This window comes from Oppia nitens, unplaced genomic scaffold, assembly GCF_028296485.1.
Source record: "Oppia nitens isolate AA-2021 unplaced genomic scaffold, nextdenovo-longstitch-racon4-pilon3 scaffold1_pilon_pilon_pilon, whole genome shotgun sequence".
NCBI classification, from domain to species: Eukaryota; Metazoa; Arthropoda; class Arachnida; order Sarcoptiformes; family Oppiidae; genus Oppia; species Oppia nitens.
Genome location: NW_026533199.1, coordinates 12,187,064 through 12,212,937, shown reverse-complemented (window position 1 = coordinate 12,212,937; position 25,874 = coordinate 12,187,064). Strand labels below are relative to the sequence as shown.

At 25.7% G+C, this 25,874-nt stretch overlaps 6 protein-coding genes across 6 annotated transcripts; 3 read left to right on the top strand and 3 right to left on the bottom strand.

Annotated features, from left to right (window-relative positions):
• Positions 1 to 3,537: 3,537 nt before the first annotated feature.
• LOC128951541 (myb-like protein I) lies at positions 3,538 to 11,267 on the top strand. The gene is made up of 8 exons (XM_054296788.1): positions 3,538 to 3,597; positions 7,107 to 7,283; positions 7,367 to 7,452; positions 8,461 to 10,127; positions 10,227 to 10,352; positions 10,441 to 10,714; positions 10,781 to 11,038; positions 11,131 to 11,267. Exons 1-6 carry the CDS (start codon positions 3,538 to 3,540, stop codon positions 10,644 to 10,646), a joined length of 2,322 nt encoding a protein of 773 aa, XP_054152763.1. The 3' UTR covers positions 10,647 to 10,714; positions 10,781 to 11,038; positions 11,131 to 11,267.
• On the top strand, positions 10,703 to 11,277 carry LOC128951540 (E3 ubiquitin-protein ligase RNF14-like). Its single transcript, XM_054296786.1, has 3 exons — positions 10,703 to 10,714; positions 10,781 to 11,038; positions 11,131 to 11,277. Exons 1-3 carry the CDS (start codon positions 10,703 to 10,705, stop codon positions 11,275 to 11,277), a joined length of 417 nt encoding a protein of 138 aa, XP_054152761.1.
• Positions 11,278 to 12,485: 1,208 nt separating this feature from the next.
• Positions 12,486 to 15,434, top strand: LOC128951539 (uncharacterized). The gene is made up of 5 exons (XM_054296785.1): positions 12,486 to 14,124; positions 14,316 to 14,405; positions 14,498 to 14,772; positions 14,858 to 15,112; positions 15,238 to 15,434. The coding sequence occupies exons 1-5, from the start codon at positions 12,486 to 12,488 to the stop codon at positions 15,382 to 15,384; spliced, it is 2,406 nt and encodes an 801-aa protein (XP_054152760.1). The 3' UTR covers positions 15,385 to 15,434.
• Positions 15,435 to 16,738: 1,304 nt separating this feature from the next.
• On the bottom strand, positions 16,739 to 17,582 carry LOC128951538 (uncharacterized). Its single transcript, XM_054296784.1, has 2 exons — positions 17,505 to 17,582; positions 16,739 to 17,400 (listed from the first exon to the last, which is right to left on the bottom strand). The coding sequence occupies exons 1-2, from the start codon at positions 17,560 to 17,562 to the stop codon at positions 16,739 to 16,741; spliced, it is 720 nt and encodes a 239-aa protein (XP_054152759.1). The 5' UTR covers positions 17,563 to 17,582.
• A 429-nt stretch (positions 17,583 to 18,011) lies between these two features.
• Positions 18,012 to 19,675, bottom strand: LOC128951535 (uncharacterized). Its single transcript, XM_054296782.1, has 3 exons — positions 19,623 to 19,675; positions 18,929 to 19,527; positions 18,012 to 18,071 (listed from the first exon to the last, which is right to left on the bottom strand). The coding sequence occupies exons 1-3, from the start codon at positions 19,636 to 19,638 to the stop codon at positions 18,012 to 18,014; spliced, it is 675 nt and encodes a 224-aa protein (XP_054152757.1). The 5' UTR covers positions 19,639 to 19,675.
• Positions 19,676 to 23,620: 3,945 nt separating this feature from the next.
• On the bottom strand, positions 23,621 to 24,419 carry LOC128951534 (uncharacterized). Its single transcript, XM_054296781.1, has 2 exons — positions 24,368 to 24,419; positions 23,621 to 24,267 (listed from the first exon to the last, which is right to left on the bottom strand). The coding sequence occupies exons 1-2, from the start codon at positions 24,381 to 24,383 to the stop codon at positions 23,621 to 23,623; spliced, it is 663 nt and encodes a 220-aa protein (XP_054152756.1). The 5' UTR covers positions 24,384 to 24,419.
• Positions 24,420 to 25,874: the final 1,455 nt, after the last annotated feature.

The window sequence follows — 25,874 nt, the reverse complement described above, 5'->3', positions numbered from 1 at the left end:
CATAATTATATATGTAAATGACATATGCTTATAATTAAATTAATTTATATAATAAACAAAAAAAACTATTTAAATATTAATTACGTAATATTTTTTTATATAATACACTTTAATGTGAATTTGATAAGTAAGAAGAATATATGTTTGAATTATATCCCCAAAAATCAATTAAATTTTATATCATTAGTTAAAATGTATTTTTCGCAGTTAAGACCAATTATAATACAAAGTTTAAATATTAATTGTTAATTTATATACATTAATTAATGATATTGCATTATTATATGCTAATAGACTTAAAACTTTAAAGGAAAACTTTAATTAATTAATTGGTAATTATATAAAGTGTTTTAAAAAATTATTATATAAAAAATATTATGAGAGAGAAAAAATAAAGTTTTTAATAGTCAAATAATATAATTCTATTTGCACCTCCACCAATAATTTATTATTTACATTTCAATTATATATTAAATAGTAATACCTTATTTATTAATTTTGTTTTGTTGTTATATTGTAATGTTGTTAATAAATATTTTAAAATAATTGAATTAAATAATATGAAACATATAGAAACTAATTTTCTTCTAATTCAAAACATTATCTGTAATTTTATGATCCATTGCTGTGTTTTTTATGCGACAGCAGATGAAAATGAAAGTCATGCGGTTTTTGTCCGACAAAATCAGTATAAGCGAAAAATGGCAATAAAAAGATTAAATAATAACAACTAACAATTAAAAAGGTTATGACTGAAGACAATGACTTATTTTATTTTTTTTATTAATTTAAAAATTATTTTAAATCGCATGATAAAAGAAAAATTAATGCATGTCATATGCATTGGTGTTAATTATAAAAAAAAATTCAGTGGTCGAAACCGACTAAAGTGGCCGCAATGTCACCAATAATTGCCCAAATCTGCAAATAATTACAAATATAATCTACCGTTTTAACGGGATATTAATAAACGGATTGAATTATACACAAAAAAACAACTCTTGTTCAGAACGAGCTATAAGTGAGATCGAGGTTATGGACATCCAATAGACGACAAACAAAAGTTACGTAGAGTTTGAGTTACGATTTTGTCAATCATCTCAAGAAAAAATACAATTGACATGAATGACACGTAGTCTAGGAATAGCGATTAAAATCATGGAATTGGTGGTAAGTTTACCAAAAATTTCAATCTGGTTGTCGAGTCGACTACCAATTTCTCTTCGAAATATTGCCGTCGAAACCCCAAACGATTTTTTAGATAATCACTTTATACGATAAATGTTACGACAGCACTGATTATTTGTTAGGACGATCAGGAGGATCAACAATAAATGCGTTTATACAATCAATTATATAAATGTTTTTAATAAGATTTATTAATATTATTTTACACCTCCAGCATTTATTTTTGTATTGTTTGTAACTGAAGTTGATTTAATTTTTTGATTTTATTTCGTCATGGTCAATCTAATTTCAACAACAATAGAAACACTGTCATCACTAAACGATTAGAAAAGCGTAGTAAAAAACGTATTTCAGTCAATTAGATTTATCCAATGTCTAAATTATTTGAAATTATTTCCTACAATAAGATATTTTGTGAATTCCCTGGATTTCGGTTACTTTTTAAATTTTTATTCTAAATTTTATCTTTAAACTTAAAATTACTTAAATAACTAATTTTTTATGTATTAGAATCCTATAGCAAATATTTCCAATAATATATATTGATATGTGGTATCAACGTAGTAAAAGTAACAATATATTTAATATAAACTATAAAAGAAAAACAAAATATTCTTAAAACTATTTTTATAACTTTAAATAAATTTAATTACATAAAATATTTAAGTATAATTGATTATTTTATATTTAATTAATCAATATAATTTCCATTTTACATATGTATTTATTAAAATTTTATTATTGAAAGATTTATATAGTTATTTACTAGACGTTACCAGATAATAATTATCGATCAAAATACTGATAATCCTGTAACAAGTGGTAAGTATTTATAAAAATATTTTATAATATTTTTTTTATAAAATTGAAATAATTTTAATATCATTGCATTCATTATGCGTCGCAGAGATGACAATGTATTTTACAAATTGTAATATTTTTTATAATAACCCAATAATGTTTGATCATTAATATAATGTAAATGTTTTCAAATATCATAATTATTAATAATGTTAATAATTATAAAATATTTATTAAATTTAACTTTAATAAGTGTGAAAATAAATTTATACGAACTTAATTATGAATGTAAATGTCATTTGGTTTTAAATAAATAGAAACAATGAGTTTATTGTCTAATGACTATCTGAATTTGATTATTTATTGTAATGGTTATATAATTTAATTTACATAATAATTTTTAAAAAAAACTGATAATTTATTTATAGATATATTTAATAAATTTTAGTATGTTTTTTAAGTTAAACTATAATGTTAAGGTAGAATAAATGAGCAAGATAATTTTATAGTTATTATATTTTATATGTATTGTAAGTTTTGTAAGTGTTTATTTATATATTTTTTGTTTTAACTTAATTTTTATTTTTTATAAATTCTATTTTTTACACAATGGATGATTCGTGTAATTTTATTGATGACGACAATTTTCTTAATTATGATTTTGAATTAAATAATTATTTTTTATCGACAAATTGATTTGTAATAATGTGACAATTTATATTTGTATTCTAATAATCATAACTTATTTATATTTATAAATATTGTTATGATTTTGCGATTTTGGTACTTTTACGTCACTATGTAAATCATTTGTCCCGGTGTCGATTCACATCACCAAACCATCTTTCCCGTCCTGTCATGTCGTCCAATTAACCGCCAGTATTATCATACAACGTTTACTGCTGATTCATCGTAATCGGCTACCTTTGATAAGACAAAACAGACAAAACAAAAGAATATTTTAAAATTTTTTTATTAAATATATATATATATATTTAATTATAAAAATATATTATAATAATCGTTTTAGTCTTTGTTGTTGGTGCTGTTTTTTATTTTTTATTTTAGTTGTTTTAGTTTTTGTTGTTCTTCTCGTATTTTATGTTCCGTATGTCTTTTTTTCTTTTTAACGTCTTATACACTCTTCTCTGTATATTTGAGCTGATTCGCTCTCAATAGTTGGATCATGTAGTGGTGTCGTTAGCTTAGGTATACTATATGTATCTTTAGGTATAGGAGGTGGTGGTGGTTCTAATGATAACGGTGGTTGTCTTGGTATAGGTGCAGGAAAAGGTATTGGTAGATACGGTGTGATTGAACGACTAGGTTTTGGTGGACAAGAAAAAATATCAATAGACACACCAAATAACGAGTTTCCAAAATCGGAATCTCACTCAGTTCCAGAAGAATCACTAGAAGAAGATTCATCGGTGTCACTGAAAACCTGTTTGTCATCCAATGATATGTCATAGAGTTGGTCCAGTTTTGTGACATTTACACCGATAAATACGTACTCATCGACAAACTCCTGTATAATTTTGTAATCCAATGCGCGATCCTTTGTCTTACGCTAGGCCATCCTGTGTTTGGCCATTATACGTAGCCAAGGTGACATTTTCCTCGATGTCCATCAACGTTATACTGTTATTGTCGACCAACACCCCATGCCTTGCTACGGGTTGTTTTAGAAAGGAAGCGACCAATAGGGTTTACACGACACTTACGTTTGTCACCACCGCCACCGCCGGATTTTGTCAATTACCGGTCATAATATATATTTTAATATGGACAGTATTTATTTGTATATATATATAAGTATTCTTTTTATCTATTTTAATTGTGATAATTTAATTATTTTTAATTGTGATATTTTGTATCTGTGATATCTCCTATATGTGATAATTTGTTCTAAATGTTATATCACGTCAAGATTTAACTTTTTATTTATTATTAAAGAAAAGCCTAACCTTTTAAAAAGGTTGTATTAAAACCAGTGACATAACAACCCGCCAATTGGCTAACATTTTGCATATATATATATATATATATATTAAAATAGCTGATGTAAAACATCAGCTATTATTAGTAAATAAGTAAACACATCATACCATCTCTATATAATATGGTATACAGCTTTTGTATGCATCATCCGATCTGTCGCATCCAATAGAGATGTGATAGATGTTTGTGGAAGTTGGCGACACTACGTCGTACCCAACCCTACCATCACTAAACAAAACTGTGATCTCGGGCTGATTGCTGTAATAATTGTGAAAAAGTATTGTTAAAAGTGAATAAAAGAGATGATAAAAAAAAGAAATTATTAAATAAAAGTATAATTTTTAAGTTATATAAAATATAATGTTTATAATTATTAAAGATTAATTTATTCATTAAAAATCATAAAAAAATATTAAATCATATTTTATAATAGTAATAAAATTCAATTATATAGTTTACAAATATTTATAATATATTATAAATCATTTTAATAATCATATATGTATTTGTTAATTCTATTTTGAAATGCTTTACACTTATTTAGATTAAAGGGATTGAATTTAAGATCTAATTATAACATTATTATTTATTATATTTTTTTAGTGTCTCACTCTAATAAAAATTAAATATATAAAGATATATTTTCCATATATTAACTTACGTTCAGTGAATTAACAAATGAATTATTAAAATCATTATTACATTCAATTTCATTCAGTATTAACAAATAGCAGGGACTCTGGAAAATTGTTTCGTATACAACATTGTCTACTCATTTATTGATATTTTTTAAAATTAATATTATGAAAACTAATAAAATTTTAATATTAGTTACATTACCGTTAAAAACTTTATTTACTTAAAAGTCTTTGAGGGTATTGATATGTTTAGGTTGGCCGAGACAACTGACTAGTTATATACATAATAACCAATGCATACGACATCAACGATTTTGTACAACTGTCACAACACGGATCAGACCAAAACCAGTAGACAATCTTTTTACAGGATTTGAAGAAAACTATTTTTTTTATTTATTTTATATTATAATAAAATTAACTTTATTTATAAATATAACTTATAAATTGCTTATAATCTGATTTGACTTATAAGATACGAAATGCAATGTTAATAATGAATCGGTGGACAAAAGACTGTTTAAGCTAACGGCACGATTAGACAGGATTGACAGATTGGAAACAATTATAAAGTTATTTAAAATACTCTTTTGAATACTTTTAATTTCTCTCTCTCTCTCTCTCTCTCTCTCTCTCTCTCTGTCTCTGTCTCTGATAATATGTGTACGAAGAACTGTCCACATATATAATGCTGTCCTATCGTTAATAGGGGTACTCCTCTAACTACTGCACTCTCGGCGGTTATGAGTGCTATACACAGTATAACCAACAAAACTAGAGAGAAACATAGTTTAAGGGTTCTCAAAACCCCGTGCATTGCAATCATTGTAAAAACGGGGGATACAAATCCTGGATATTGTCTCTGTCTCTCTCTGTCTCTCTCTTTTCTCTCTTTTCTCTCTTTTCTCTATCATTTAATTTTAAATTATAAACAACAATAATTATATAAATATTTATTTATATCATATATTTAAGATCTATTTGACAATATATTGGCACAAACGGCCGATATATTACACAAAGCTGTTACTGACAACCCGGGCTAATGCAGTACAAAAAGAGTCAATAAAGCAAACAACTAGTCGTTTATTTACAACAAATATATAAATCTAATCCAAAATGATTACAAACGCAGCCATTATTCGGTCAAAATTGGTTTCTCCTATAAATATTTGCCGACATTTTCTGTCAGTATAAATAGTCTACTGACTGGACAGCAAACAGGCAGTCAATACAACACAGAGTCTATTGTTTAGACCGTTCAGCAAACCTATGATATTAATAAAAAAAATTATTGTAAATCCGTTCACAAGCGATATGAAGTCACCGCTGTTGTCATATTAGCAAAACCACAACAACAACAACAACAACAACTATAACCACCGACAGTATCACATCCAACAGTAATATACTAAAACCGACACCTAATAGATGGGATAGCGATGTAAAAATAATAATTTTTATAAGGGATACTAAATAAAACCAAACCAACAACAACTGGCCACTAATTATAGATAATAATGGATAATAATGGCTATAATTATAGCATTTATCATTTTGTGTGCCATCTCTTACTTCATCAACCGTTACTTTTATTAAAATTTTTTAATACATATTGTGAAATATAATTGCATATTTAAGTAATTATTATTAAAAAAAAATTTAAAATAATATAAATTTTTGTTTATAGTAAATGATTCTATAATTACTTGACTATTATTATAAAAATTATTACAATCATAAACTATTGTTACGCAAAAGTCGTTTAGTTTATTTGATTTTAACCAAAATAATTATTAAACAAACACTTAAGGGTAACATCAATAGATAGTCTATATTCATATTAATTAGTTAAATAAAATTGTATAATAAAAAACTATTATTTAAAACAACTTATTATTTATTTATATTTATTGACAAAAACTGTTTTTAAAAGACTTAGAAAAAATACAATTATATAATATATTAATTAACTATTAAAAAATATAAAACATTTTATTTTACTCTCTTTCCCCCACATATCACATCACATACCCATCTCTTTTATATCTCATAACATAATCATAATATATATTATTTTTTTTAGTAATTTGTAACAAATTATTTATGTAATAAATTATACAACTACAGTGTAGATGTATATAACATCGGTTAAAATTACAATTAAATAAATGTAAACAAATATATATAAACAAATAATTAATATAAAAAAGTAATATAATATTAAATAATAATAACATTAATAATATATTAAATTAACCTCGGTAACTTAATATAAAAAATATATTTTAAATAATATATTTAAACTACAGTTATATAATTATATCAATTAATAAAAACAATAAAAAAAATATTTAAATAATAATTACAAAATTATCTTGTTTATTTATTTATCCTAACACTATGTATAATTATTATTTATTTATTTTTTGGTATAAAATATTATATTTAATGTATAAAAAATGATTTTTTAAAAAGAAAATCCCAGTATCACGGCCTGCAGCGCACGTGTCCATCGATAACGGCGACAACAACATGGATGCGGCGACGGCAGAGGCGGTAGTGCTTAGCCAACGGGCGGCCGAAATCAAAGAGTCGGAGAGTTATATTAACGCACATTTCAAACACTGTCCTAAATGTGATATACCCTGTGAGGTAAGTGTGGTATTCATATGTTTTTTTAAAATTAATATTTTTATTTAATTTTTTTAAAATTATTTAATTTTTTCATCTAATAGAAAATTGATGGTTGCAATCATATGCAATGTAAACTGTGCATGGTACATTTTTGTTGGCTATGTTTGATGGATATTACCGATAAGGAGTACCGCAACCGACACTATCTGAATATTTTAATTCAGAATAATTGTAAACTATTTGAATACGATTCGGAATAATTGAAATTTACGGTTAAATTAAAAATAATTGATTGAAAACAAAAACTAATTATTTAATTCAAACTCAATTGATTCAATTCATTACGTAATTATAGTTTAATAATATTAAATATGTTATTAAAATAAATAATTACCGGTATTATACATACATTTGCTATTTGATAAATATAGTGAAAATATTGTATACTTACGGTAATAATAATAATTATTATATTATAAATTACTTTTTTTTAAAAAACTTACAACAAAAAAAACAAACTTTATAATTTTTTAAATACTATTAATATCATTAATAAACAAAAAAAAATAATAATTAAAAAAAATATTACCTAATTCATTACAATAAATATAATATTATTTACTAATAAAAATTATTATAATTTAAAAATTATTATCATTTAAATTTTAGCGCCACTTTTTGTTGTTGTTGTAAACATTTGATGCAATAAAATAAAGGGTTATTTAAAAACTTATATAATTTACAGTTATAAGGTATAGTACATAAAATACGTCCGCTGTTAAAAAAAATATAACTTATATTTATTCCCACTATATTTTTACTATGTATAATAATGCTATACCCATATAGCCCCCCACCCTCTCCCCCCACCAAAAAAAACTATATATAGTTTATGAAATGTATACTAACTTTAAAAAAAACTTTATTAATTTAAAAGCCAATAAGCGTTTAGTATTTTTTTTTTGTTTAATGTTTATAACATTTAATATGAAAAATATTTATTATATTTTTTTCAATATTAAAATACAGTTTTATTACTGTTTACTGGTTTTCAATGATCACATGATTATCACATAAAACAACAAACAAAACAAAAACATTAATTAATTAATTAATTAAATCCAAACATTTTTGATGTGATATTAAAATTAATTGTTAATAACTATTAGTTATTATTAGTTATTATAAATATGAGTAATAATAATAATAATAATCGAAAACAATGGCCACAAAAAAGATCGGGTGATAATCGAAGGCCAGGGCCGACGGGAACAGTGGTCACCACTACTACTACTTATAGCAATGACCGCAAATCAATCATCAGAGGACTGGACACTAGCGCAGTATCGACTGCGGCTGAACTGTTGGCCACTGTTAGACAACTGGTCAAGTCGTGGTCAGACCCGACACTGACCGCCGACGATACGGTCGTATGGGTTGATCGAAGTACACGATTCGGGCGGACAGCTCAAGGCAAGTCAAATGTTTTGGTAACGGCCCGTACGGTTGAGGCCAATCGCCAGTTGCTTGCGGCCGCCGATAAGTATGTCAACAACAGTGGCTACGGCGGCGGTGATGACAGCACTGGTAGTATGAAATGGGAGTCATACAGGAGCTATCATCGGCCACCACTGCTAGCGGGTGATACTGTAGACAAGCGGACATCACTACCGACGAGCAACAAACAAGCTTCGGGTGATAGCAATAGGGTTGGCCACAAACAGTCGACACAACAACAACATCATAACCGTCAGCAACAACAACACCAACAACAGAGATGGACACCTAATCATCAGCAGTCGAGAGACGATATTAAATCGGTTATCAGGGGTTTCGATACTACAGGTGTCCAGAAATTGACTGCATTTGTACGTCAATTGGTCGACAACTGGAAAGACCCGACTGTTAACAGTGCAATGATTATGTCGGTTACGTCCAATGCCGACAAAGTGGCCAATACTGAACGCGTAACTTTGTTTGTAACGGCTTGCGGTGCGGAAGCCAGCCGTGCGCTTATTGAAACCGGCCAACTGAATGGTGTCAATTGGTCTGAATTTCGTGACCCGAAAAAAAAGTTGGTTCAACAACAACGACGACCACTACGAGAGGTCCGTGAAGTGGTCATCAATAGTAAACGTATTTCCGTAATTCGCTGTTTGAACACCAGATTTGATTCAGTGGTTACTTTGTCAGTGGTTCGCAATTTGGTCTCAAAGTTTGAAGACCCGACTGTTACCACCGAAATGGTTCAATGGGTTGAACGAAAAACAATAAGCGGTACCGAAAATGATAGTTCGGCGGCCGTTGATTTCTATGTGATGGCCAGCGATATCAATGCCAACAGTTTATTACTTGCGGCAGCGGCCAAAAACATTAACTCGATTACCGACGGTAGTAGTGATATTACATGGTTGCCGCACTCGTATCGCTATCATTACGATCCGTTTAATGGCCAGTCGTATACGTCGTGTATTACCGAATTGGACATTCCGGGTGTAGTCACCGATTTAACTGGTTATGTACGAGAATTGGTAAACAATTGGAATGATAAACAAACTACCGGTTCGCTAATAGTTTCGGTAGAGCCGTATGTCAAGCACTTACCGGTCCGACAATTTATTGAACTAATTGTTAGGGCCGTTAGCCCCGAAGCTAATCGACAACTGGTTAGGTTAGGTCGAAGTAATCGTCTCAAATGGTTTATTGTAAAACACAGGCAACAAAATACAACAACAACTACTACTACTACTACTACTGATTTATCTATCGGTAACAATAATAACAACAACAACAACAACAACATCATCGGTAACACCAATACTACCGATAATGTTGGTAAGTTTGATATTAAAATTGACCAAGGTATGAACAAAAAAACAAAAATTTTTCAAATTATATTTTTAGTATTAAATTTAAAAAATTTTATTTGTTATTAATAACTATTATTATTTTTTACGATAGTTAGTGGACTTATTGATAAATTAATTGACAATGAACTGAACAATTTAAATTTGATGGACCAAACCAAACATCAATCAACTAATAATAATAATAATAATAATCTCCAAAAATTAGCGGTTAATACCGGTATGTTATTTTTTTAATGGACTGTACCATAAGTGAAATTTTTATTTTTAAATTAATATTTAATTACCGGTAATACTATTTAATTTAGTTAAATTGAAATGCAAGCTATGTTTGGCTAATATTCCTGTTAATGGTGACCAACAATTTGACGCCCAGTGTCGGCACCAGTTTTGTCGCGCATGTTTGGCCCAGTATTTGGACAGTAAGATAACTGACGGTGGGTACATAATATCAAGTGTCCGGACAACCAGTGCAATCAGGAGGCCTCCCATGATTTGGTATGCAAACTGTTGAGCCGTAAATCACTGGTCAGATATTATAAGCTATTGTTGAAGAAAACAGAGGAAACTATGGATGATATGGTAAATGGATATACCGTTTAGTTAGTTGTTTTACATATAAAAATATATTATAAATATTTTTTTAAGGCTTACTGTCCCAAATGCAACAATTCGGTAGATATTGATCGGCCAAAAAAGTTTGGTTATTGCAATCAATGTGATCACTCGTTTTGCTCGGCCTGTCGACGCCCGTATCACGGCCTGCAGCGCGCGTGCATTGATTCGGTCACCGATGCGGCGGCGGCAGCGGCTGTACTCAGACAACGGGCGGCCGAAATCAAAGAGTCGGAAAGTTATATTAACGCACATTTCAAGCACTGTCCTAAATGTGGTATACCCTGTGAGGTATGTGTGGTATTCATATTTTTTTAAAAAAAACAAATAATATTTTTATTTAATTTTTTAAATAATTATTTATTTTATTTTTTTGCAAATAGAAAATTGATGGTTGCAATCATATGCAATGTAAACTGTGCATGGTACATTTTTGTTGGCTATGTTTGATGGATATTACCGATAATGATGAGATACAACAACAACACTGGAGGGCTAAATGTAAACTATTTGAATACGAATCGGAATAATTTGATTAAATATATTATTGTAAACAACAAAACAAATTGATTGAAAACATAATTGTTTTGATTAAAACTAATTATTATTCAATTCAATACGTAATTAGAGTTTAATAATATTAAATATATATATATTTTTTTAATAAAATTTAATTATCGGTAATATACAATATATATATATATATATATATACTGTATATACATTTGCAATTTGATGAATACAGTGATAATATACTTACGGTAATAATAATTAATTATTATATTATAAATCAATTTAATTTTTTAAACTTACGATTATAATTATACTTAAACTGTATATTTTTTACTTTTTATTTTATTAATAAACAAAAAATTAATAATTTTAAAAAACATGTAATTTATTACTGAAAATAAGAGATATTTTTTAATTAAAAATATATAAAAAAATTTATATACTGAATATTTACATGGTACTATTAAAATGTGTATTTAAATTTTAGCGCTATTATTTTTTTTTATACAGTATATACAACATTGTAAACATTTGATGCAATAAATTAAAGGGTTATTAAATTTACACATATATTATTTGTATGTGAAGTACATAAAATACGTCCTGAAAAAAATGTATGTTATTTTTCCCCCCACCCTCCTGTCTCTCTCTCTCTCACAAACACACTATTACTGTCTAATGCTTATCAGTTAATATAATATTTTCTACACCCTCCCCCTCCCCCACCCCTATACCCAAAACTATATACAGTTATAGACGTAGTTTATGAACGTTTATACTAAACTAAAACTTATTAATATTAAAAAGTATTTTATTGCACTACAAATGCAATGCTCTGATTGGTTGAAACACATTGTTGTTATTATTAAAGTTTTTTTTATCTAAAATTTTTTTAGTTTATTACTAACTGTTTATATGAAAAACATATTTGTTTTGTTTTTTAATAATTAAAAAATACAGTTTTGTTTTTAAAATTATTATTATTATAAACACTAATAAACAAAACATAAAAACCTGGATTTTTTTTTTAATCATTAAGTTTTTAATTGTAATACAAAACATAACACAAAAAAAATTTTTTTTAGTAATAATAATAATAACAAAAAATAATTAATCGTTTAATTAAAAAATTCAAACATTTTTGTTGTTGTTTTGAAATGACATTGAAATTGAATTAATAGTTATTATTATTATTATTATTTAGTATAAAGTTTTTTATATAAATATGAGTAATAATAATAATAACGGCAAACAATGGCCACTACGAAAATCGGGTAATAATGTGAGACCGGGGCCGACGGGAAGAGTGGCCACCACCACTTCTCTAAGTAATGACCGCAACTCAATCATCAGAGGACTGGACACTAGCACAGTATCGACGGCGGCTGAACTGTTGGCCGCTGTTAGACAACTGGTCAAGTCGTGGTCAGATCCGACACTGACCGACGATATGGTCGAATGGGTTGGCCGTAGTACCAGATTCGGGCCGACAGCCAAAGGCAAGTCAAATGTTTTGATAACGGCCCGTACGGTTGAGGACAATCGCCAGTTGCTTGCGGGCGCCGACAAGTATGTCAACACTGGCGACGACGACGGCGGTGGTGGTGACAGCACTGGTAGTATGAGATGGGAGTCATACCGGAGATATCATCGACCACTACAACAACAACAACAACAATCAGCTGGTGATAGCAGAGGACAACATCGGCTATCATCATCACTACCGAGTAATAAGATAGATTACGATAGACTATTAGCATCACTACAAGCATCGGGTAATGGCAATATTGTTGGCCACAAACAGTCGGCGGCTCAACACCGACACCATCATCAACAACAACAGAGAAGACCACCGATTTATCAGCCGACAAGAAACGACATTAAATCGGTTATCAGGGGTTTGGATACTACAGGTGTCGACAATTTGACTGCATTTGTCCGTCAATTGGTCGCCAACTGGAAAGATCCGAAAGTTAACAGTGCAATGATTATGTCGGTTACGTCCAATGCCGATAAGGCGGCCAGTACTGATCGCGTGACTCTGTTTGTAACGGCATGCGGTACGGAAGCCAGCCGTGCGCTTATTGAAACCGGCCAACAGAATGGTGTCAATTGGTTGGAATATCTGGACCCGAAACAGTTGGTTCAACAACGACGACAACAACAACAAGAGGCCCGTGAAGTTCGTGAAGTGGTCACCAATAGTAAATGTATTTCAGTTATTCACGGTTTGGATACTAGCGGTCAAGAATCGCAAGCTATGTTGGCAACAGTTCGCCAATTGGTCGCCGACTGTAACGACCCGACTATTACAGCCGAAATGATCCAATCGGTCGAACGAAACACAATAACTGATATCGACAAGAGTCCGCCCGATCTATTTGTGATGGCCAGCGATATCAATGCCAACAGTTTATTACTGAAAACAGTGGCCGAAAAGTATAACTCGAGCACCGGTAGTATTATATGGTTGCCGCACACGTTTCGCTATCATTACGACCCGATTAATAGCCAGTCGTATACACTGGCTATTACTGGATTAGACATTACAGGTGTTACCGATTTAACCGCTTTTGTCCGGCAAACAGTGGACAATTGGAAGCACAGTACTTGTACCGGTGCACTGATAGTATCGGTAGAGCCGTACGTCAAACAGGTACCCGTTAGCGGTCAGCAGGTGAAGCTAATGGCCAGGGCTGTCAGTACGTGGGCCAGTCGTCAACTGCAAAATGCTGCCCGACGTAAACGTCTCAAATGGTTTATTGTTGAACACATGAATCGAAATACAACAACAACTGATCTATCTATCGGTAAAAATAGTAATATCATCGGTAACACCAATAATGGTACCGATAATGATGATGGTAAGTTAGTGATGTTATTGAAATTGACCATGGTATAAATCTACCATAATTTTTTCGAAAAAAAATAAATTATACTACTAATATTAAAATTACCGGTAATCATTTTTTTTAAAAATAGTAAATTTAAATACTTTTTATATATATATATAATTTTTTTTATATTTATATATATTTGATTTATATTTGAATAGTTAGGGGATTTATTGATAAATTGATTGACAATGAACTGAGCAATTTAAGTTTAAGTGATAAAACCAAACATCAATCAACAATTAGTAACGGTATGTATTTTTTTTTTTGGTGTACCATAAATACCGTATCATATTTACCGTAAATTATCAATTAATTAACTTTTTTTTCTCTGTTTAATTAGCTAACTTGAATTGCCAGCTATGTTTGGCTGATATACCCGACAATAGTAGCCAACAATTTGACTCAAAATGTGGACATCGATTTTGTCGGGAATGTTTGGCCTTGTATTTGGATTCAAAGATAACCGATGGCAGAGTACATCATATCAAGTGTCCGGATGTCCAGTGCAATCAAGATGCCTCCTATGAGTTAGTTTGTCTACTGTTGAGCCGTAAATCGCTGGTCAAATATCATAAGCTATTGTTGAAGAAAACAGTGGAAACAATGGATGATATGGTATTTTTTGTTAATGAAAAAAAATAATGGATATACCGTTTAGTTTGTTGTTTTTTTTAAATATAAAAATTATTATATTTTTTAGGCTTACTGTCCCAAATGCAACGATTCGGTAGATATCGATAAGGCCAGAAAGTTTGGTTATTGCAATCAATGTGACCACTCGTTTTGCTCGGCCTGTCGACGCCCGTATCACGGCCTACAGCGCGCGTGCATTGATTCGGCCGCCGATGCAGCGGCAGCGGCTCTACTCAGGCAACGGGCGGCCGAAATCAAAGAGTCCGAGAGTTATATTAACTCGCATTTCAAACAGTGTCCTAAATGTGGTATACCCTGTGAGGTATTGTATCATAGATTTATAGTTTGTTTTTTTAATCAAATAACAACAACAACAAACTTACTGTACTATTGAATTCAAAGAAATTATTTAAAAAAATAATTATTGTTTTATTTTTATCAAATTAGAAAATTGATGGCTGCAATCATATGCAATGTAAAATGTGCATGGTACATTTTTGTTGGCTATGTTTCGATGATATTACCGACGAGGCGTACCGAAAACGACACTATCTATCAAAATGTAAACTATTTGAGTATGATTTTGATGATTAAAATATTTAATACCCGATTGGATTACCGGTAATGATAATAATAATAATAATACCCGGTATTGATTAGTACAGTATAATTGATTGATATGATATTATTTGTTTCTAAACTTACCTGTACTATTTTTTATTTTGTAATATTGTTTTTTTTTTCTAAAAATTATTTTTTACCATAACATTTGTTTTTATCTTTTTTTTAAAAAAAAAATAATTATCGATAATTATCGAAATACTTACTTTTATAATGTTATTTTTTAAAAAATTATTTTTTAAGTTAGCTATTGAAAATAGTGAAACATTTTTATAAAAAAAATCTATATAATTGTTTTTTAATTATTCAATAATTATTCAATAATTGCAATAATTTGTAAACAAAATGCAATTTACAATGATGTGTGCTAAAATTTTTATTATTCAATTGTTATTTTTACATTTATCATATTGTAATGATAATTTTGTTAAATAAAATCTAATTAACGTTATCTTATTAATAAAAATAAAATAATTTTATAATTTTTAACAATCTGTGTAAAATTTATTGTTATTTATAAACTATTAAATCATAAAAAGAATAATTTTATCTATTATTATATTTATTATATTATTGGATTTATTTTTTAATTAAATGCAATTATTTAAATACTATTTAATATTAAAAAAAAATATTTAATTTAGTAAATATTAATAAAATATGAAATTTACAATGTTGCAACAATTTTTTAGATTATTTATAGTAATAAATAGTTTAAATTATATATTATCTATTGATTAGATAAATAAGTGTGACCGATAAATAAATTTAAACATTATGTAATTATATATATATATAAACTATATATATATATATAGCTAATGTTATTTATTATTTTTTTGTCTAATTATTGGTTACCAGATTTATCTAATCAATAAATATATTTCATTTATTTACATTGTAATTGATATTAAATAATTAAAAATTATTTTTGTTGTTGTAAATACTATAAAGTCTAATACAGTATAATAATAATTATATGTATATATTTTTGATGATATATTTTATATTTAATTAAACTAATAGCCATATTTCAAATAGAAATTCAATTGAATCAAAATCTACACTAATATACAGTATTGAAATACAATATAATAATAATATATACTTTTTTTGAAATTTTTTTTATAATAATATTATATAGAAACATATAGAATCTATATTATAGATTATTTATTATTCTACTATATTATTATTAAACTACATAATTAAATACAAGTAATTTTTTGAATTATGTATTTCTTTTATTATATTATTAATAATTATTATAAATTTAGTTATTGAATAATAATAAAATACAATTCAATTTCATAAACTAAAATTATAATTATACTTTAAAATTTTGCACAATCTGTCCAATCAATTGATTCCATTGCTTATCAAAATCAACGAGATATTGATATTTTTTGGGTAACTGAGCTCTACCATCACCAGCACCGGGTGTCGACAATCTGTTTAACTGTTGATTCAGGGCCTCATCGAAACCATTACCCAATTCTCTATACAATTCGCTAAGCAATCGACTATAATTAGGCTCCCGTTCACTGGTCAGCTCATTGCCCATCGAGACTGACAATTGTTGAAATACTAGACCAATATTATTATGACTATACAGTGACTGATTCGGTCGTTTACGGCCACTGATTCTCGGCTCAAATACCTGTTTGATAATATCGTTGAGTTTACCTAACAGTTTGGCCGCACCGTTCAGACGGCCGGAAAATTCTTCGCTAACAATCTTATGTAAATGATGTTCAAACAGTAGGGCATCGGCACGTAATACGGCTATCATAGTACCGACATCCTGGCCTATGGCAAAGTCCAGATCATCGATAGGATCGTTGGCTAAATCATTGAAAAATTGACGATTATCTGCACCCAATTCATCCAATTGCTGATGAAACTGGTCGGCCATCTGTTTAAGGCCACAACGTTTCAATATATTGACAAAATCAAACTTGACGTCCATAGTAGTAGATACCGGTCCTACTGTTTGTTTGTTAGTTTGTATTCAATAGTTTTTTCAAATAATAATAAGTAGTAAATAATAATTAAAATTATTTTTATTTATTTTTTATTAAATTAATACTTACAATAGATAAGTCCCATTAGGACTAATGTTGTTAACAGTAAATTGTTTATCAATTTCATTGTTTGTTTAATAATAATAAGTTTTATAATTATTTAATTGACTAATAATAAGTTGATTTTTGTCAAAAAATCACTCATTATATATGAAATACATAATTAATAAAAAATATCTTAAGTATTTATTTTTTGAAAAATCATTAATAAATGAGATTTTTAAATGACATAACAATTATGAAACAAAAAAAACAAATGATTTTTAATTTTTCTTTTAAATAATAAGATAGTTAGTTATACATATTAAAATGTTTTTTAAAAATATTTAATTAAATGACACAACTATTATACTATATACTTAAACATTGAATTAATAGTTTTAATTAAATTGTATAAAAGTTGATTTTTTAGGCTTATTTTGTTACAAATTACTGATTATAAATTTAAAAAAACGTTTATTAATCACACAATTTGTGACATATATTTAGCCGATTATTGTCTAAGTTTTATAAGTTTTATGTCACAAATAGGCTATCAATTATTTGTCCGAAATTAAGGCCGAAGACAATAATCGGCTAAATATATGACACAAATTGTGTGATTAATAAACGTTTTTTTTTATTCATTTATAATCAGTGATTGACAGACAAAATAAACCTAAATATAAACTTTTATACAATTTAATTAAGACTATTAATTCAATGTTTAATTATATATTATAATAGTTAAGTCATTTAATGAAATATTTATTTAAAAAAACATTTTAATATGTATAACTAACTATCTTATTATTTAAAAAGAAAAATTATAAATTATTTGATTTTTTTCATAATTTTTAAGTCATGTAAAAATGTTTTTATTAATGATTTTTCAAATTTTTAAAAAAAAAATTTAAGATATTTTTATTATTTATGTATTCATTGCTTAAAATGAATGATTTATTTGTTTTTATTCATTACATATAAATATTTATAATCACTTAATAAAACATTAAAAAATAATCATTTGTTTTAATAATTATTTAAAATATTTTGCTAAAAAATTATATAAATACTATTAATATTAAATAATATATTTTAAGTTATTTAATCAGTTATTATTAATAAAGTAAATACTGTATCAGTATTATATATAAAACATTTTTATTATATATTTTTTTCTAAAATAAAATATACATAAGTTATAATAGAATTTTTTACATTAATAACTAAATTAATAACAAATTAAATTTAATTAAGTATTTCTTATTAAAAAAATATAGTCCTATTAATAAGTATTTTTAAAAAAAAAATTATTAATGATTATATAATAATAATAATAAAAACACAATTCAATTTACAAAAAAAAATTAAAATATAAAATAAACTAAAACTTAATTAATTAAAGTTTTTTCAATTTGTTCCATAAATTCATCCAAATGTTTATCAAAAACAATAAGATATTGATATTTTTCAGGTAACTGAGCTCTACCACCAGCACCGGGTGGTGACAATCTATTCAATTGTTCATCCAATGCCTCATCAAAAGCCAGACCCAATTCCCTGTATAGTTCGCATAACATACGACCAAAATTAGGCCTCAATTCACTGGTCAGTTCATTGCCCAATGAGACAGACAATTGTTGAAACATTGATCCCATAGTATTATTCTTACGATAGATAGACTGATTCGGCCGATTATGGCCACTGATTCGCGGTTCAAATACTTGTTTGATATTTGAGTTAAGTTTTTCTAACAGTTTGGCAACTGTTGTCAAATTGACGGCAAATTTATCGCTAACAGCTTTACGTAGACTATGTTCAAGCAGTACTACATCGTCGTATAATACGGTAACCACTTTACCGACATCCTGGCCAATGGCATAGTCCAGATCGTCGATGGGATCGGCGGCTAAATCGTTGAAAAATTGACGTAAATCTGCGCCCAATTCATCCAATTGTTGATGAAACTCGTCGGCCATTTGGTTTAAGCCATTTTGTTTGAATATACTGACAAAATCAAACTTGACATCCATTGTAGATACCGGTCCTACTGTTTGTTTGTTTGTATTCAATAGTTTTTTTTCAAATAATAATAATAATTAGTAAATAATAATTAAAATTATTTTTTCCGCAATTAATACTTACAATAGATAAGTCCCATAACGACTAGTGTTGTTAACAGTATATTGTTTATTGATTTCATTGTTTAATTAATAAAAGTTTTTAATTATTTAATTTACTAATAGTAACTTATTTAATTAATATTTTTTATGTTTGTAACAATAATAATATTAATATAAATTATTATTAAAATTTATTTTAAATGTGAAAATGTTTTTTTTCTCGGTTGCTTTTATACAATTTTATTAGACTATTAATTCAATACTTAAATATTTAATTATTTGTGATGTTTAATAATTATAATTATAGTGTGATTTATTGAAATATTTTATTTTTTAAAACAAAAATTTAATACAGTATTGTTTGATTTTTTTTAATTATTTGTTTAAGATATTTAAAAATGTTTTTATTAGTGATAAAACTGAACATTAAATTGCCTAAACTGTTAAAATAAGATTTTATTAATGATTTTTTCAAAATACATAGTATTTAAGACATTTTTATTACTGTATTTACGTAATCATTGCGCAGATTAAATGATTTATTACAGTATTTATTTTAGAAAAAAATTTATTTATAGAAATATCGTACTAATAAACAATTAATTTAATATTTTTATTATAATAATTATTTTTTTAATTTTAATAAATAAACTTAAACAATGTGTAAATAAATTAGCTAATGTTAGTAATTTTTGTTTCTAATTATTGGTTACCAACTTTATCTTATTAATAAATGTATTTTTAAATTGACATTAAATAATGATAATATTTTTTTTTGTAAGTACTATAAGGTATACTATAAAGTCTAATATAATAATTACTAATATTATTATTTTTTGATGATATATTTCACATATTTAATTCAACTAATAGGCATATTTTTTAAGTAAATTTTTATAATAATAATACCCTGTATTGATTAGTACAGTATATACTGTAGATTGATATGATATTATTATTATTTTTAACTAACTGGTACTATTTTTTGATATTTTTTTGATAATTTTTTACCATGAATATTTGTTTTTATTTTTTCAATAATTAACGTTATCCTATTATTAAAAATAAAATAATTTTATAATTTTTCACAATCTATATAATGTTATATATTGTTATTTTATCTATTAAATAATAAACTTAATAAACAATTTTACTAATTATCTACTATTTTATTATTTTGATTATTATTTGCATATAAATATTTATAATCTCTTGTTTTATAATTATTTAAAATATATTTTTTGAAAATTAGCACTACAATTATATAAATACTATTTAATATTAAAAAAATACTGAATTTACTAAATTAAATATAAAATTTACAATGTTTCAACATTTAAAGTGTTTAATATTTAAGTTTATTTTTATTATATAAATTTTATATATTGATTAAATAAATGTATGAAACTTAATGGCTTAAATTACTGTATAAAAAATTTATTTCATGTTAATAGTGTATTCAATCTATGGCTGTATAGAAAATAATAATAACAAAAAAAAACTATAAACAACAAAAATATTTTGTATTAATTAAATTTGAACATGTATTAATTAACTAAACAATTTATAGAAACATGAAATTAATTATTTTAACGAAAACTAATTTACAATTTTTTTATAGATAGTTATAACTAGTGTATACTAATACTACTAATAATCCTACTTATTATTTTTATTAGTATTAATGCATATTTTATTCAAAATATATGAAATCGATGGCTATATAAAAATTTTTAAATAAATTATAAACATTTTGTAATAATTAAATTTGAAAATTTATTAATTAACTAAAAAAAATTCAAACAAAAAACAATTATTATAGTTATTTTGAATAATATTATTAGATATAATCAAAAACAATTCAATTTCATAAAATTAAATTAATTGTTTAAAGGTTTGCTGAATCTGTCCAAACAATTGATCCCATTGTTTATCAAAATCAATGAGATATCGATATTTTTCGGGTAACTTATCTCTACCGCCTAATCTGTTTAACTGGTCATCCATGGCCTCATCAAAACCGATGCCCACTTCCCGATATAATTCATTAAGAAATCGGCTAAAATTATGCTCCAGTTCTCTGGTTAGCTCAGTGCCCATTGAAGCGGCCAATAATTTAATTACTTTTGACAAACTATTATGACTATAGAGTGACTGATTCGGCCGATTTTGGCCACTGATTCTCTGATCAAATGACTGTTTGATAGTATCCTTAAGTTTTTCTAACTGTTTGACAACAATCGTTAAACTGTCGGCTAATTCATCGCTAACAGCTTTACGTAGATTTTGTTCAAACAGTATGAGATCGTCGTGTAATACGGTTATCATAGTATCGACATCCTGGCCAATGGCATAGTCCAGATCATCGATGGGATCGGCGGCTAAATCGTTGAAAAATTGACGCAAATCTGCGCCCAATTCATCAAATTGCTGATGAAACTCTTCGGCCATTTGGTTTAGACCATTACGTTTGAATATACTGACCAAATCAAACTTGACGTCTATAGTAGATACCGGTCCTACTGTTTGTTTGTATTCAATAGTTTTTAAAATAATAATAATAATTAGTAAATACTAATTAAAAAAATTTTTGAAAAATTAATACATACTATAGATAAGACCCATACAGTAGACTAGTGTTGTTAACAGTAAATTGTTTATTAATTTCATTGTTTTAATAATAAAAGTTTTAATTATTAAATTTACTAATAGTAACTCATTTAATATTTTTTAATATTTGTAACAATAATAATAACAATAATACTGTATTAATATTATAAATTATTATTATAAATTTTAAATGTAAAAATTATTTTTTTTCGGTAGCTTTTATACAATTTTATTAGACTATTAATTCAATACTTAAATATATTATTTATGATGTTTAATAATTATTATTATAGATGTGTGATTTATTGATATATTTTATTTTTTAAAAGAAAAATTTAATATTGTTTGATTTTTAAAATAATTATTTAAGTCATTTAAAAATGTACTGAAACTGAACTTAAAATTGACTAAACTATTAATTAACTAAATTTTATTAATGATTTTTTTTAAATACAAAGTGTTTAAGACATTTTTAGTATTTACGTAATCATTGCGCAAATTAAATGATTTATAACAGTATTTATTAATTTTTGAAATTGTTTATTATAGAAAAATCATACAAATAAACAATTAATTTAATATTTTTATTATAATAATTATTTTTTTAAATTATAATAAATAAACTTAAACAGTGTGTTAATTTATTAGCTAATGTTAGTAATTTTTTCTAATTATTGGTTACTAAGTTTATCTAATATATAAATAAATTTACAATTAATTAACATTAAATAACTATACTGTATACTATAAAGTCTAATATAGTAACTACTAATATTATTTTTTTGATGATATATTTCACATATTTAATTCAACTAATAGTTATATTTTTTAGTAAATTTTTATAATCTTTATACCCCGTATTGATTAGTACAGTATATTGATTGATATAATATTATTATTTTTTAGCAAACTGGTACTATTTTTTGATATTTTTTGAATAATTTTTCACCGTGGACATTTGTTATTATTTTTGTTTTTGAATAATTACAGATAATAATCTATAATTACTATTTTATCTTATGTTTTAATTATTTGCTATTGAAACAAGTGAAAGATTTTTTTTTTAAAAAATTATTGAATAATTATAAATAATTGCAGTAATTATAAAGAAAATGCAATTATCAATAGTGTGTGTGAATTTATTATTATTTAATGTTATTTTACATTTATTAAATTGCAATGAAAATTTTTAATTTATTAATTTTGTAAATCTTATTATTAAAAATAAAATAATTTTATAATTTTTCATATATTTATAATTTCTGTATAAAAATTATTGTTATTTATAAACTATATTTAAACTATTAAACCATAAAATAATAATAATAATAAAGATATAACAAAAATATATTATAATGATTAAATAATATTAATTAAATATAGTAAAAGACAATTCAATTTTACTAAAAACTAAATTAATTTTTTAAATGTTTGCTGAATTTGTCCAAACAATTGATCCCATTGTTTATCAAAATCAATGAGATATCGATATTTTTCGGGTAACTTATCTCTACCGCCTAATCTGTTCAACTGGTCATCCATGGCCTCATCAAAACCAATGCCCACTTCCCGATATAATTCATTAATAAATCGGCTAAAATTATGCTCCAGTTCCCTGGTTAGCTCAGTGCCCGTTGAAGCGGCCAATAATTTAATTACTTTTGACAAACTATTGTGACCATAGAGTGACTGATTCGGCCGATTTTGGCCACTGATTCTCTGATCAAATGACTGTTTGATAGTATCCTTAAGTTTTTCAAACAGTTTGACAACAATGTTCAGACTGTCGGCTAACTCATCGCTAACAGCTTTACGTAGATTTTGTTCAAACAGTATGAGATCGTCGTGTAATACGGTTATCATAGTATCGACATCCTGGCCAATGGCAAAGTCCAGATCGTCGATGGGATCGTTGGCTAAATCGTTGAAAAATTGACGCAAATCTGCGCCCAATTCATCCAATTGCTGATGAAACTCTTCGGCCATTTGGTTTAGACCATTACGTTTGAATATACTGACCAAATCAAACTTGACGTCTATAGTAGATACCGGTCCTACTGTTTGTTTGTTTGTATTGAATAATTTTTCAAGTAATAATAATAATAATTAAAATTAGTAAATAATAAGTAAAATTATTAAAAAAAAATTAATACTTACAATAGATAAGACCCATTACGACTAGTGTTGCTAACAGTAAATTGTTTATTAATTTCATTATTTTATAATAAAAGTTTTAATTACTAAATTTATTAATAATAACTTATTTAATTTATTTTATGTTTGAAAAAATTATAGAAAAAATTAATAGTAATAGTAATAGTAATAATAATGTAATAACTATTATTAAAATATATTTTAAATGTTAAAATATATTTGTTTAGTTAGCTTTTATACAATTTTATTTGCTTATCAATTCAATACTTAACTATATTATTTATGATGTTTAACAATAATAATAATTATAGACGTGTCAATTTATGAAATATTATGATTAACTATCTTAATATTAAAATTAAAAAAAAATAATATTGTTTGAAATTTTTTATTATTATAATTGTTTATGTTATTGAAAAATGTTTTTTTATTACTAATAAAACTGACACTATATGACTAAAAATGTTAATTAATTTTTTATTAATTATTATTTTTTTTAAATACATAGTATTTGAGACATTTATTTTATTGACGTAAGCATTTAAATGTCTTAATACAGTATTTATTTAATTTGAAAAAATTAAAATTTTAAAACACTAATTGCTTGCACACATGAAAACTAGCAGAGGATGAAAAAAACAACAAAAAAACACAAAAGAAACACAAAATTAATATCAAATATCAAATCAATAAAATTAATTCATTTTTATAAATAATTAATTCAACTTAAATCTAAAAATAAACTAATAAATAATTAATTGAATATTTTTATTTTAATAAATTATTAAAAAAATATAGTTAACAATTAAGTAATTATTATAAGTAATAATAAATATACATTAAAATAAATAAAAAATTAAATTATTTTTTTTATAATAAATTATAGAAAATTGATACTAAGATTATATATAATAATTAAGTATTTATTACAATTACTATTTAAAACATTTTAAAAATAATAATTATGTAAACTAAAGTATAAAAATAAATGCTAAAATTTTATAGTAATAACTATTTTAATATTTAAAAAATGTAATATTTATGGTTTATAATGTATTTTTTGTAAAAAAATTATTTAATCAATCGGTCAAAACCGAGTCAAATAATTAATTTTTTTAAAACTATATTAAAGCTATTATTTTTTTTAATTATCGTTTAAACATAATTTATTTAAACATAGTTTATTACATCTAATGAATGTAATATATTTTTATTTACAATTAATTGAAATTAAAAAAAATGACAATTATTTTCTATATTATAGAATATAATTCTATAAAAATATAAAGTCTATTAGTTATAATAACTATTAATTGTTTTCATACATGAAAACTAGCAGTAGATGAAAAAACAACAAAAAAACAACAAAAAAACAACAAAAAAACAACAAAAAAACACAAAAGAAACATAAAATTAATATCAATAATATTGAGATAAAATTAATTCAATTTACAAATAATTAATTCAAATTAAATCTAAAAATATACTAATAAACAATTAATTTAATATT

Bases quoted from the DNA above. Each gene is read 5' to 3' on its own strand.
- LOC128951541 (XM_054296788.1), top strand. From the start codon at position 3,538: ATGCGCGATCCTTTGTCTTACGCTAGGCCATCCTGTGTTTGGCCATTA. The intron at 7,284-7,366 runs GTAAGTGTGGTA...TTCATCTAATAG, and splicing joins AATGTGATATACCCTGTGAG to AAAATTGATGGTTGCAATCA. The intron at 10,128-10,226 runs GTATGAACAAAA...TTTTTACGATAG, and splicing joins TGATATTAAAATTGACCAAG to TTAGTGGACTTATTGATAAA.
- LOC128951540 (XM_054296786.1), top strand. The intron at 11,039-11,130 runs GTATGTGTGGTA...TTTTGCAAATAG, and splicing joins AATGTGGTATACCCTGTGAG to AAAATTGATGGTTGCAATCA.
- LOC128951539 (XM_054296785.1), top strand. From the start codon at position 12,486: ATGAGTAATAATAATAATAACGGCAAACAATGGCCACTACGAAAATCG. The intron at 14,406-14,497 runs GTATGTATTTTT...CTGTTTAATTAG, and splicing joins TCAATCAACAATTAGTAACG to CTAACTTGAATTGCCAGCTA. The intron at 15,113-15,237 runs GTATTGTATCAT...TTATCAAATTAG, and splicing joins AATGTGGTATACCCTGTGAG to AAAATTGATGGCTGCAATCA.
- LOC128951538 (XM_054296784.1), bottom strand. From the start codon at position 17,562: ATGAAATTGATAAACAATTTACTGTTAACAACATTAGTCCTAATGGGA. The intron at 17,401-17,504 runs GTAAGTATTAAT...ACAAACAAACAG, and splicing joins CCTAATGGGACTTATCTATT to TAGGACCGGTATCTACTACT.
- LOC128951535 (XM_054296782.1), bottom strand. The intron at 18,072-18,928 runs GTTTTTGATAAA...TCATATATTTAG, and splicing joins AAAAATATCAATATCTTATT to CCGATTATTGTCTTCGGCCT.